Genomic DNA, 14,578 nt, shown 5'->3' with positions numbered 1-14,578 from the left:
GCTGGAAGGACATCCTAAGGACTTGGAAGAGTGATTGAGAGCTCAATGTATTGGGGTGAGATCGTGAACTGACTGGCTTTCTTAGGGTGAGCGAGAAGAGAAGGATTTTACTTTGGGGTGCCCACATTCGCATTAGAAAGCCTAATTTGGGGCTGGCTCAATGGCATAGTGGTTGAGTTCACACACTCCACTCCGGCGGCCTGGGGTTTGTGGGTTTGGGTCCCGGGCACAGGACCTACACTGCTCATCAAGCCATGCTGTCCCACATAGAAAATGGAGGAAGACTGGCACAGATGTTAGCTCAGGGCCAATCTTCCTTACCAAAACAATTTTTTTTTAAATCCTAGTTTTCCCCCCGTGTTTTCACTTTCTTTAGAGGAGAGCCTTTCCATTATTTTCCTGAGAGTTTAGGCCCAGCTGTGAGCCATTTTGCAGGCGGAGATGGTGGGAGGTCAGCTGTTCCATAGAAAAGCCTCAGCCAATACCCCTGGGAACTTGGGGGGAACTTGCCACCTCTGAGTCCTCAGCCTCACTGACTCACTCTGGGTGGGTGCAGCTCCCCTGGGGTGGCCCAGGCCAGGGCTTCTTCCCTTTGCTCTACAGTGGGCACTCGTCCTTGCTTTTCATCTTCTTTATTTAATGGGGCATCTAAGAGCTAACACTATGTCTCAGACTTAAGATACTCCAACAAGAGTGCTCCCCAACTGTCAACAAAGGAGTAATGGGTGGCAAATTGTCCTAATATCTAAAAGAAGGTGCTAAAGAACATTGGAAGATTCCCAGGTGCCTGTTGTCTCTTCTTTCCAACCAGTGATTTTGTTTCATTATTTTTCTACTAATGGAGGGACAGATTCATTTTTTGAAAAGAAATATTCTCAGTCATGGAGACGGATAAGCAAGCTGCTCAGTTGAAGGTGAAAGGAAGAGCACCCCGCCCCCAACCATAAATCTGCGAGAAGCCCCAAGGGCAATGGCTCCCGATCCCCTGGGTGGTTCTTTAAAATGCAGATTTTGTCCTCCTCTCTGAAATCCACTTTTCTAACAAGCTCCCCAGGTGATTCTGGGCCACAGTTTGAGGTAGGCTGCTGGAGCTGGTGAAAGCACCCGACCTAAGAAAAAAGCTTGAGGGGGCTGGCCCCGTGGCTTAGCTGTTAAGTGCTCATGCTCCAGGTTAAGTGCTGGCGCTCCACTACTGGCGGTCCCGGTTCGGATCCCGAGCGTGCACCAACGCACCGCTTCTCCTGCTGCGCTGAGGCTGCGTCCCACATACAGCAACTAGAAGGATGTGCAACTGTGACACACAACTAACTACTGGGGCTTTGGGGGAAAGAAGAAGGAGGATTGGCAATAGATGTTAGCTCAGAGCCGGTCTTCCTCAGCAAAAAGAGGAGGATTGGCATAGATGTTAGCTCAGGGCTGATCTTCCTCACAAAAAAAAAAAAAGAAATGTAAAACGGTAAAAAAAAAAGAAAGAAGCATGAGTGGTTTGGGCAGGACGTGAAATTTGTGGGGATGTTTTAATTGGAAGAATTTTTCTCCTTGTTTTCCCCTGACATCTCAAGAGATACTTAGATCTCTGCCTTAAATGAAATGACAGATTAAAGATATGTGTGGCCGTATTTCTGGACCTGATAACACTGACCATGTGTGAGGTGGTTACCCATCATAATCTTTGAGGCAGAGCTGATTTTGCTTGTTTTTTTGACATTGTTGCCAAAAATAAAGGCAAATTCCCAGAGTTTTCACCTTCCGCACTTTTTCAAAATCCCCAGTCCCTAACATGCCATTTTCCGTTTGCAAAGCTTCTGTCTGCCAGTGTAGGCTGGGGATGCACTTAGTGGGGGCACAGAAAGGCTTCCTAACCTGCATCCTTGCTTCAGCTACCTTACATGGTATTACTGAGGTGGGGGGTATGCAGAAGTCCAATTTTACTAACTCAAATTCCTCTGGCTGGGTTCTTCCAGATTCCATTTTTCCTTCTTCTAGAGATTTTAGCAAGCAACAACAATGAACAGTAAGTACAGAGTTAGGGGGGCAGAGGCTACATCAGGGTGCATGGCTTCCCTTTTCGGTAGCCCATGGGCCAGTGATCTGTAAGACTGGGGCTGATCTGGGAGTCACTGTGCCCCGTTAAGGACAAATCCATCTGGAGAACTCATAGCTGCCACCAGACACTACAGACAACGTGTCACACAGTTCTATGGACAATGTAAGATGATGTCCTACTCAGTTACTGTCCTTAAAATGTCACCAAGCCTGAGCACAGTGCTGCTGCCCCATGTCTAACTGTAGAGGAAACATTCTCTTACCATGAAGGCAGACGTGTGACACGAGTAAAGTGTACCATGGCCCTTCCCCACCTCCCCTCCATTCATACCTCTTACCTCCCTTCCTGTGACCCCGTGTCTCTGTTCTATATAATAACTCATGACTCACACTCAAATTAGCATGTTTTGCACGTTTACATTTTATATCAGCAGGCCTTAAAAAATGTTTTGCCTGCAGCAGGACAGACGGACAATTGTACACACTTTCCTAGGAGCTGAACGATTCATCCCTGAGCAGACACCTTCAAGTTAGCGTCTGTAGCTGGGTGCCTGTGCCACCTCTTCTCAAGAGCAGTGCTGTGGAGGGCATACTCCCTGTATGAGTGAGTAGTGATCTTTGTTCCAACACTCAGGGGGAGACAGGTTGCTCTGTCTGTACAAGTGATTCTGTTATGTTACGAGGCTTTGGGAGGTGGCAGACCTAAGATCGAGTCGTCCATAGCACTCACTAGCTGTGTGCACTTGGGAAGTCACTTAACCTTTCTGAGCCCAAGTTCTATATATATGACATGGCAGTGATGTCATCTATCTATATGGTTGTCTTGAAAAGCTAATTCATTTGTATTACATGAAAGTACTTTCCAAACTATGCAGCACAGTCTTATTTTGAACCCAAACGGCCATCACTGGTCTCTGCCTCCTCACACAGAATGTCCAGCTTTCAAGTCTTCTCTAGTATTTCTAGAAGTCACCGGGTGCGTCCACGGTCCATTTTGGTAGTAATCCCCTTGCTCTGCTCTGCCAGACCTGTGCCTCTCCAGTGGGCACAGCACTTTCGTCCGTGTGCCGCTCGGCATGCTGCGGCCCTGCCCACGTCTCTGCTCCCGCAGGTGCAGCCTTGCTGGTGGCTGCCCTGAGCCCTCGGGACTGCGCAGCCATGTGGAGTGGAGAAGGAATGCTATTTTCTTCCCTTGTGGGGTCCTAAGACAGTGTGGCTTGGTCCCCATTGTGTGCATATAGAGAAAGAGCTATTATTATTATTATTATTATTATTATTATTATTTTATTAAACACATATAGCATAAAATTTGCCATTTTAACTATTTTAAAGTGTACAATTCAGTAGCATTAAGTATATTCACAATGTTGTCCAACCATCACCACCACCTAGTTCCAGAAATTTTTCACCACCCCAACCAGAATCCTCACTCTCGTTAGCAGTTACTCCCCATTCCTCTCTCCCCCCAACCCCTGGCAACCACTAATCTGCCCTCTGTCTCTGTGGATTTGCCTATGCTGCACATTTCATATAAATGGAATCACACTATACGGGCCCCACGGCACGTGGCTTCTTGCACTTGGCGTCATCATTTCAAGGTTGCCCTTTCTGTTTTCACTTGGGGCTCTTTAGACCAGGCTCGCACCAGGGGACCGGGCAAAGGGTGGCTTTGAGCAGCCATTACCTTCACACTCTCTTCAGGATTCCTGGTCACTTTCAGTGATAAACCTCCACCTGCTTCCTTCCTCCTTAGCGCCGGTCCTCTCCCCTCTGTAAATATATTTCTGTGAGGCTACTCTAGTTCCCAGACATGCCCAGCGGTGTGTAAAAATCAGCAGTGAATAATAGCTTGGGCTCCTTCTCAGCAGACTCTCAAACTTAAACCACCAGTTAGCCACCCATGCCCACATATGTCTGAACCAGACAAGTCGGAAAAAATGCTGAAGTTGAGATCCTGACTAGGTGATTATAACGGTATGATGTTATATTTTGTGTTAACAAAGGTGAGGGTGTTGCCAAGAAGCACACTTCTTTAGCATGTGAGCACCATTTTGCTTTCTGTGAATCCTGAGGTGTTCAAATACCTTGCTAAGGATAAGATGCATTTGTATTTCTCCAGAATCTTTCGTGGACTTGCTCTTCAGATGTAGGTATATATACGGTGCTTTTACTTTCCATTTCCCTGCCTTAGAAGTAATTTTATGTAAATCCCATCAAGCATAGTTCTGATACCTCTGGTGGTGTGGCTCTATTTATGTGTGTGGTTTCCTGAGAAAAACCTTTAACAAAGATCCAAAAGAAGAAATTTTTTCTAATTTACAGCTGATATATAGAAACTGAACAAATGAAGAAATGCAAGATTCTTGGCTACTCCTTTGTCATGTTAAATTATTTATTTGAGAAGTTTCAAGCCATTGGTTTTGCTGTAGCACTCTCTTCTCTCTAGGAAATTGAGAGTTTGATGGAATTTTGTTTTGTGTTTCTTTTTCAAAATTGTAAGTTTTTAAAATTTCAAATGTCCTAATGTAAATTTCTGTGCATCTCTTTTCCTTTCATAGCTACTGTTATTGTAGTTAAATTTTACACTTAACATTGGCCTATGTAGTGTATAGTAACCAGACATAGGGGAAATGATCATAAAAGGACAAAAATACCAGGGAAGAAGGTAGAATCTTTAATCTTCCATGATAAGGTCAGAGTTTTACCCCCAACAATCATCATTTTATCCACAAATATTCTCTGTAGTTCAAATACGTCCTTGAGGCTTCCTAGCTTGTGTCCGTATCTCAGTATGCTTTATACAAGGAGCCACTTAAGGGCTCCGTATTTTAGCATTTTTACTTTTGTTTCCACATTATTGTGTAGGTGGCTTGTACATTCTTGTACAACTCCTTCCTGCTTTTCTTTGCATCCAGTACATACCTGAACATATTTTATTGTCCATCATTTTTTGCTTGCAGATGCCAAATTAGTTTATGTAACTCAAAGAGGTTTAGTTTAGGTTAATGCCTTTCCAGGACAGCTGCAGGTTATGGGAAAGAAATAGGCAAGCAATGTGAACTACTAACACAAAGGAACGAAGACACGTTTGGGACCGTGTCTCATTAGTAGTTTAAGGTCTGCTGCACCTACCCATCTGCCAATGTCTATCTGCCAATATTCTCATCTTTTCTGTTTTTAAATGCTGATTTAGATAACTGCTTTTCTAACCAAAATGAAACAGTATGGTATTTAAGTCAACCATGAAAATAAGCACTGACATATGTGCCCCCCACCTGAAAGAAATCAGGACAGGCTTGATTCGAATCAGGCAGGAGGCCAGATGCAATCAGGTTCCCAAAGTCTGTAACTCCACCAGAAAGAATAAAGCCGCCTCCCCAGGACTCTCCAGACTGCAGAAGACCCTGGGAGGTCAGAATTGAGCCATACTCTCAGATCTTTAATAAAATGTGATTTTGAACAATGCAGGGGGTGGGGGTGGGGAGGCAAAACTAGACCATCCTTTTACAGTTCCAATAAATAGGATGATGACTGTGTATTTTTTATATATAACTTTATTTTTTTAGAGCAATTTTAGGTTCACAACAAAATTGAGCAGAAGGTCCAGAGACTTCCCAAGGACTGGGTATTTTCCAGTCCTCACTCCATACACCATCTCTACCTCTAGAGTCTCAGAGCACGCTGGATTGATGTACAAGGCAGGACACACACGGGACTGAGTGTTTGAACAGACCTAGAGCAATTCATCGACCCACCGAGGACTTACCCTCCCAACTGGTCCAACATGGAAGCCCTACCTGATACCTGAGAGCACAGTATTGGTATTTGGTGTCCCTGGGAAGTGTCAAGCTGTCATTTCTCTTATCCAACTAGCTATGCCTTGCTTTAAACAAACCTGATTGTATGTTTAAAATTTGGCTTGCCCAGAGGTTAATTGGGAGTGATCCATCTTCCCCCCACTTTCACAAGATAGGCTCTCCACCGTCTCTAAGGTCTAAAGTCATACGAGACTTCCCAGAGCCTCTGTTCCAGGGAGTCCATTCTCCACATTGTCCTTCAGAAGTATCACCCAAGCCATACTGTCATCTGGGTGTTTCTCCAGCCTCAAACATCCTCTCCTCCTTCCTTTCGAGGTATGAACCTCACTCTCCTGAACCCTCTCTGCTCTCATTCCACATCCTCCATGTATGCTGCCTTGGCCTCTCAGCCCACAGAAGACCCCCTCTCCTGACTCTCCTGGCCCTTTTAGTCAGCTTCCACCTTGTTCACCCTCTAGTCAATTAACTGCTACGTAACAACCATCTACCATTAGCAGGACTCTGTAACGGGTGCCCCCAAACCTCATTGTTTCTTATGAGTTAATCTTATCTCCACAAATAGACTATAAGCTCCTTGATGGCAGGACTATGTCTCCTTTCTAAATCCTACATATTACCCAGCACAGTACTCGGGCCTAGCTGATGTTCAATAAATTTTACAAAATGATTCTTAACTTTACAAAAATAGTCACTGGTTGATTTCCTTACAGAAAAACGTCTTCAGGTGTCCTCAATATATGGTTTAATGTATACATATTTTTCAAGAACATATTTGTTGTGTAAAGGCAGGTATATATCACTTTACAGAACCACTAGATTTTTAAAAAGAGGCATTTTTTTAAAATAGGGACTAGTTTAATGTGGCAAACAGGAGTTATGACCTTTGGAAATGTTGACTAATTCTAGGTAGGGGAGGAGCAGGAAAACATTGCAGCCAAGGCCTACGGGTTCAACATTGATCCTTATATTTATTTGTAGGCTTGTTAGAAAGCTCTCAGGCAAAGCAGGAAGTGAACTTGTAGCAGTAATCTTCTCTAGATCATTCTTTGGCCAAACTGTCTTCCTGCTGCAGAAATTGCTCAGTGCTAGATGGGCATATGAGAACAAATTTAGTGTGCTCAGTGTCGAGACAGGTTGTCCCACCAACTCTTACTTTTCATACAACAAGAAAATCTTGAGAGACGATTTATTCTCTCTGCTCCTTGAAGCGCTGACATGTCTGGTCACCACAGTGCATAGCCCAGTCCAGTTTGGGGAGCTCTGTCTCTTGAATCAGCAGGCAAAAAATTCAGACTCAGGCTTTTGATTGCAAAACGGAGAAGCATGTACTATCTTTAAAAAAAAAAAAAAACTGTAGAAACTTGAAACTAACATGTCTAAGCAAATTGGCCGAGGTCTGAAGTAGCAAGTGAAAATGACGCCATTAATGGTGTTGATGACAAAAAGGAGATTACAAACAATTTCATTGTCTGTTCTTAACTCCAGTCGAGAATTTGCCAAAAGAATTAAACTGGTCAAGTTGAATCAAATCTTGAAAGCGGAAGTGTATTTCCCAAGCAGTGTGGAAAGGAAGAGAGAAAGCACTTCAACATTACTTCCATTTTTAGGGCAACCCATCGGCTGGTACTGCTCAATGCCTTGGAACATAATGCCTGATGTGTTACATTCTGGTCCTCCCTAAATTTTATAATTTCCCCAGGAAGTGACTCTTCCTCCCAGTGCCCCACAACCCTCCTAAGTAGCAAAGAGCTTCAGGGCGAGAGGGTCAACTTTTTCTAAGGGAGAGCCTTCTCAGCTGGCACAGACAAGCTGTCAAAGACACAGCAAGATGTTTTGTCGTGTCTGTTTCAACTGCACGTTCCCTTTCTCTCCTGTAGCTACCTCATCCCTGAACTCCCAACTCCAGCAGCTCCAGCAGCTCCAGCAGCTCCAGCAGCAGCAGCCGCCGCCGCCGCCGCCTCCACCGCCAAGCAGCCAGCACCCGCAGCCGGCCCCGCAGGCGCCCCCGCAGCCCCAGCAGCCGCAGCCGCAGCCCCAGCCCGCCCCGCCCCAGCAGCCGCCGCCCACCTCCCAGCAGCTGCCAGCTCCTCCGTCGCAGCCCCAGCAGCCTCAACCCCACCCCCACCCCCAGAACCAGAACCAACCGTCTCCAACTCAGCAGAGTGCAAGTCCCCCTCAGAAAGCCAGTCACTCTCCAGGACACGGCCTTCCGTCGCCGCTCACGCCACCCAATCCTCTGCAGGTATGCTCCCCGTCAGTCCGGCCCCGTGAGCACAGAGGACCTTTCCATGGGGTTGTGCCATCCCCGAAGGCAAAGGGCCAGCAAAACTTAGCGTCCAGTTCTGCAGTGTCTCATTCAAATTGATCTCTTAGAGGGGAGAGGAAGCAAATAGCAGGCACTGGGGATGCATGTAAAGGAAACAAATAGAAGCCCACTGATGTTGCCCTCCAAAGGAGAGATGTTATCTGTTTCCTCCTGTGAGAGGCCAGCACTGTAAGTGCACTTGTAGCTTGTAATAATTCCATTTTATGATACTTTTTGAAGGCAGCAAAGATAGCATCCAATTAAAATTATTGCTAGCACAGTTTTGTAGCCCTGTGGAGAACTGCCTCTGCTGTCCATGAGGCAGGGTGGTGATTTCTCTATATTATGAATACAACAGTCTTACCTTTAGTACTTTGTGCTCTTTTGTTTCTATTTTTCTAAAGACTCTCTGGGGTTAGGAGGGTAAAGAAATTTACTCCCAGTCTTATGTCCCAGATTCCAACCATCACTCCATGGACAAACAAGTACTCTAAATTCACGCTGAGAGCCTCAACAAGTATGCATCTTTATAAAATAATAAAGCTTCTGTATATTTGCTTTATTACTGTGAGGCTGAGGGCATCCAAAATAGATATTTCAGGCTAACCACAAAAGCTCATCTTTAATCTACTATCATTGAAGAGCAATGGATAGGAGCATTCAGGAATATATAACTTTGAAGTTCAGAAAACCATTCTTAACTGAGAGGCCTTTAAAATAAAGTATGTTCAAAGCATAATGATTGTGGTGTCAACACATCAGATCCAGAAATTAATAGCTCAGTTTTTGACTTACGTGATGTTTTCCCCAGTGAGATTTCAGGTGGTTTAGTATATTTGTAGCACAGTGACAAAGACCAGCAGAGTGAGCAGCCTATGCTCTCCTTTCAAATGCCAGCTCACCCCCTCCATGATGGTGGGGCACGCAGCCCTCCTCCACCTGAGGACGGCGTTAGCGATGGCATCCTTAGGTCCTAAATAGCAAAGTATGCAAAATCACAGCAGATTCACACACAGACAGCAAGGCAAGCGGATTAGAGACTCAGTATTTTAGAATCACCTTAGTTTGTTGTCCCCAAATTTTGTTTCTTTGAACTTGGATTCTCAGTGGTGGCCCAGAGTTTTCCTGGAAATGAAAACATTCGAGTAAGATGAGTAATTGTGTTTTCCTTGGCACTTGGGTCATGGCTACTTTCAATGTGAACATTTTCCTGACTCAGGTTTGAAGATGTATTTTTTAAAATCTTACAAGAATGAGACAATGAATACCTTTGACATGGGACTGAAATGAACACATGCTAAAAAAGTCTTCATTGGACACTTGACATTTATGGAAAGAGTAGGTAAAATCAAATTTACAAAATGCATGATTACAGAAATCCTAATGTTTTCAGCATTTGGAATTCAACTCTATTATTCCAAAGAATTGGTTTAATGCTTTTTAAGAGAAGTTAAATTAGATGTACCTATACGCCATATGATTAAACACTTCCTCTAGCCGAGCCACCAAAATAGGTGAAATTACCAAAGAAAAAGTTGTCTTGTTCTGAAGGATGAGATTTCTTAGCTCTGTACCAGTTGTTGTATGTGGTCCAGTATTCTTTACAGTTGAGGGAAAGCTTTGAGCTCTGTGAACATCAGCCTTCCCTGAACAGTCAGCATCTTATAAATCTCTTTGGGCCAGTGAAAGCCAAGTGTAGACAACCCATTGGGATGGTTGTTGACAGGACTTTAGATGAGGCGACCACTCAACCTCATGGGAATAAATTCTATTAGGAGAATTTCCAAAAGTTCTCCTAATGGTTTCTCATGGAAATCCAGGGGCTGTTTTGTTTTGTTTTGTTTTTGCAACAAGTGAAGGCTCAGAGCCACATTTCTTTCTTTATAATCCTGAGAGAATATCCTAATTTTTCACTATTGGAGTTTTAACATAAACTTAATAAATGCATTGGTAAGATAATATTCTAACTTCTTCTGTGGATCTAATGGATGACCACTGAAGGAGTGATTTGGTAAAACTTTTGAAAATATTACTGAGTAGGTAGAGAACTAATTTTGACTAAATCTATATCAGTAGGAATAAAAGGACTTTTTTCCTTTACTACAGGCATGTGTAAAGGAAATGGAGAATTCCACGGTTTTGAAATATTGGTTTTTTTTATACTAGTTTTTTATTCTCAAGGGTTTTTGAGTTTGTGGAACATGGAATGTTTGAACTTTTTAAAAAGAACACTATTTAAAAAGAACTACAAAGATACTTAACTCTCAAAGGTAATAATCTTTATGAACTAGAATAAAGTGTTTTTGTTTGAAGATTATTAAGGGAATAAAGATCAACTAAATTGGAATATGACAGCTTAAATTCTATTTTACAATTCTTTATTTTCCTGTGAGCTTTGTCTTTTTACATTATTCAAAATCTGTCTGAAAAATATTAGTTTAGAACTATGCAACTTATATTGTTAGGGAAAGCCAGTAATTCAAAAGTTTTTTTGTTAAAAAAAACCAACAACTTTGAACAATAATAGTTATTTTTAAACTGTACAGATGCTGTCATGTCTTCTGAAAAAAATAATAAATAAAAGTGGCTTGTGTAGGTATATTTCCGTGAGGTCATTTCTCGAGATGAAAAAAGAATTAACATTGCCGGCAGGTAGAAACACTCTAGACTAAAATTCTCCAAATAGTTTTTGTCAGGTTTTTCTCTAATATTGCAATATAATTTTTCACTCTTTTACTCAATTCCATGAAACGGATTGCTTTTACAAAACTAGGTTGTTGTTTCAAGACAGATAGGCGTCTAAAGTGTTAGCGCTTCAGAGAACTAATTTTGATTGCTCAGGGTTACAGGAGAGCTGGTGGTCTAGTGTGGATACCAGAAGCTGGCCCCTCTGGTCTCTTTAGAATCTTCATTGAGACTCAAGACCCACCCCCCCACAACTTCCTTCTCCAGAGGGATGAGGAGAGAAGTTCCAAATAGGGATTATAAGCGGGAAGGTCTTCAGGAGCCAGGCAGTTAGTATAAATAAGTAAAGCAAACTTGTGCATGAAACCCAAAGTCAAATTTTGAAAACAGGGTGTGGCTCAAACAAAATGCCTCTGTGAGTTAAATTTAACTCTTAGGTTCCAGGATGGATATGAATCCATAATCCGTAATTTTGTTCTAACCCACTGGTCACCAGGCTGTGCCAGAATCTAAAACTAGAAATATAAGAGGGTATTGGGTAGAAGCAGATCAAAAACATAAATGGAAGCAACTTTTTTAGGGATAAGTTATGGTCTAATCATTCCTGGGTAGAAAAAACAATGTACAATTTTAATTTCAATATATAATTTTGATCTGGATAAAGATCCCATGAGCATCAGAATGGTGAAATACCTCCTTTCTATGACCTTGGAGATGGCTTTTCTTGAGACTATTCCTTGGGAGTTTTCATTTGCACTAAGGAAATTAGAAACATTGTGTAAACGCCCTAGTGTACGTGTGTTCCTGCGGGAGCGATCTGGAGATGAGTTGGGCATGGTTGGAGCCTAGTCATGGTGCCATGGGAAGAGGGAGCTGGAGGGTTCGAGGCCTCGTTCTAGTTGTGACCCCTACGTCCAACTAGCTCACAACTTTGGACAAGTCACCTCAGTTCTTTGGACTTCATTTTCTTCATCTGTTAAATGTGTGGTCTATATGATTTTTAAGATCCTTTTCAGGCCTGTGAGTTTGATCTAAATGTCGGTAGGCCTCTAGAGTTTTATTGGCTATTGAAAGCCTGATGGGCCTAAAGATTCTCTGAGTATTCTTCAAGGTCAGGTTAATTTCTTCCCACTCAGCTGGGTGGCAGAGTGGAAAGAGAGTCGGGACAAACATAAGTGGGATAATGATAGCAGAAGCAGATTTTATCTTAGCCAGAGAGTCTAAATTAAAGTCAAGTTTTTATCCTCACAGAGTCACCGCTGTAGACTCTGGTCCCAGATTGCTTTTCCACACCTATACATTAGAGAAGCTTAAGAAACCAAATCCTACATTTAACCTTGGCCTTCTGCATACCATCTCGCATGGCAGGAAGCAAGATAATCTTTTCCTTTTCTTGTTGTATTGCACATTTTAATAAATAACAGAGGGAGAGAGAGATCAGTGGAAACAGTTAGGGGAGAGAAAGCTGTCTGTGCTTGTATGAGGAATGAGGAGCACGGTCACTTCCTCAGAGGTGAAGTTTCTTGAGAGCGAGCGTAAAATTGTTCCCAACCACGTGCATTTGCTAATGTAAAGGTCTTGTTACAACTCAGGCATCCAGGAGTAAAACTGCATCCAAATTCCACCTCTGCTCTGCAGTGGGCGCAGCCTCCTGACCCTCTCATTTGGGACATTTTCCCACTGGCAAACTTTCAGTACTAAGTTTCCAGTATGTAAGTGTGAGAGGGTGTTACATTATCACTTTTTAAAACAAAGAGCCCAAAGTCTTGAGAAATAATTAGACCTACATGACTTTCCTCCTGTTTAAAGCAAATGGTCTCCAATCATGGCTCCTTCCTATAGAAAAGGCTCAGTACCCAGGCCAACCCCCTCTCTCCCCGGTGGCCAGTCTTGATCAATTTAACATGATATTAGTCAGAGCTTTGTGAGTCTAAGTTTTTTCATCTGTAAAAGGAGAGGATAAAATTAAATACTTTCTAGAACTCCTTCCATTCTATTTGAAGTTTTATGTTACAAACCTCTAAAACTGTGTTAGGTGACGTATGCAGGTACAGGGGAGAAAAAAAAAAATGTTTTTCCTCTACTCTTCCTAGGTTCTCAGGCTGGGGCCCTGTAAATTAGACTAAAAAAAGACAAATTAACAAGAGGAAAACAAACACAAGTTTGTTAACGTGTGCATCACGCATACACATGGGAACACACTGATGAGTAACTCAAAGGGGGTTGTGAGAACTTGGGCTTATATAGCATCTTAACAAAAGAACAGTACATTTTTAGAGAAGTGACAAGACGAAGGAAAAGGACTATGAGTTTCTAGGGGTGCAAAATTGTGGGACGGCAACTGTGTTGGAGAAACTAATAGTAGATAAGGGCTAGTTTTAGCAAGATTTGTTACACAGATTTCTCTGGTGCCATCTCTGGGCTGATAAGCGGCTAGAGTTGTCTCCAGTAATTAACTCCTGTCCTTCCTGGTAGAGAGGGGAGGGGGGACACCTTACAAATTTATATCTTGCTTTTAGGCAAATAGGGGAAGAGCAGAGAGCTTTTCTTGTGTCTGCTTCTCCTCAGTTGCCTTCAGCTCACAATGATCCTCACGCCACAGTGGCACAGTTTGGGGTGGCGCGTTTCTTTTTTGCAGGCGTATCCATGTAACCCCTTTGTGACCATTGTAAATTCTAATAGAACTCAGACGTCTCCACACCTATGCAGGGCTGGTCACTACACAGAATTCTCCTAGCCTCGGCCAAGACAAGCCGAAATCTGTGATGAAATAAACATCAAATTTATAAATATAGGATCAGTAACAGTATTGAGCCATATTGGAGTCTGATGCAAAAGCAAAAATCAGTAATACTGATTTTGTTGATTATTAATTTTTTGCGTCTCTTTTTATTTCTAAAAATATCGCACTAGATGTTATTCATCTTGATTACTGTGTTTTGGGCACACCCTTATATTTTGTTCCTGAGGTGAGTGCCTCACTTGCCTCACCCTGGTCCCTCCCAGTGTGGCTACCAGCTGTGTAAATGATTTAGTTAGCAAATATTCTCCAAGGTCAATGGCATTCTGTCCACTGTAAATTTCAGCCTGGACCTGGAGGCCACTTTCTAGTTGAACTTGAAAATCACACCAAATTTTGCACAGTAGAAAAACAAGTGCATGTTGGGTAATGGGTTGGGGCAGGGAGGTGGGATGGAAATCCATCCTAACTGTGTGTTGCACAGGTCTAATAAACCAATCATTTATGATTGAATTGAAATGTTATGACAATCAACTTTTTTGGCTGACATTTTTCATTGAACTAATTGATGGTTTTATGAAATTAAGTAAAGTTGGTGAAAATGATAGAAGTATCACTATGTAGACAACATTCTCCCAGAGCAATGTAGGCCATGAGGACTTTTTAAAAACTAGAAGAGCCCACACAGAGTGAGAAAGCTTCCTCTTAGGCTAAAGAACCAGAGGAAACTTCATTATTACGGATGAGAAAATTCATCCAAACCCAGAGAGTTAGCATGAAGATTAAATATAGCATATTGATGAAAATGCTTTGTATGCTATAAATTTGTGAAGCAAATGCTGATTATACTACAGATATGAAAGGATATGAATTTATTTCTGTTATATACTACCCCCCAGTAAAATGAGGGCTACATTCATGATTCACTCATTCAGCAAGAGGTTGGGTGGAAAATGGGAGTCCCTTTACCCAACTGTACTCAGC

The 14,578-nt window shown here is 42.6% G+C and overlaps 1 protein-coding gene across 3 annotated transcripts in view; it reads left to right on the top strand.

Annotated features, from left to right (window-relative positions):
• POU6F2 (POU class 6 homeobox 2) overlaps nt 1-14,578 on the top strand; it is a 467,650-nt gene that overhangs the window by 341,376 nt on the left and 111,696 nt on the right. For all 3 annotated transcript variants that reach the window (XM_087435729.1, XM_087435666.1, XM_004441473.2), the window contains one exon: nt 7,742-8,106. In XM_087435729.1, coding sequence (XP_087291855.1) covers nt 7,742-8,106 — 365 coding nt within the window. The remainder of the gene's footprint in view (nt 1-7,741; nt 8,107-14,578) is intronic.

The sequence above is a fragment of the Ceratotherium simum genome, chromosome 1 (genome assembly GCF_057802395.1).
Source record: "Ceratotherium simum simum isolate JZ-2026a chromosome 1, ASM5780239v1, whole genome shotgun sequence".
Taxonomy (NCBI): domain Eukaryota; kingdom Metazoa; phylum Chordata; class Mammalia; order Perissodactyla; family Rhinocerotidae; genus Ceratotherium; species Ceratotherium simum.
Note: the sequence above shows the minus strand (reverse complement) of the source record. Positions and strands in the feature narration are given on the sequence as shown.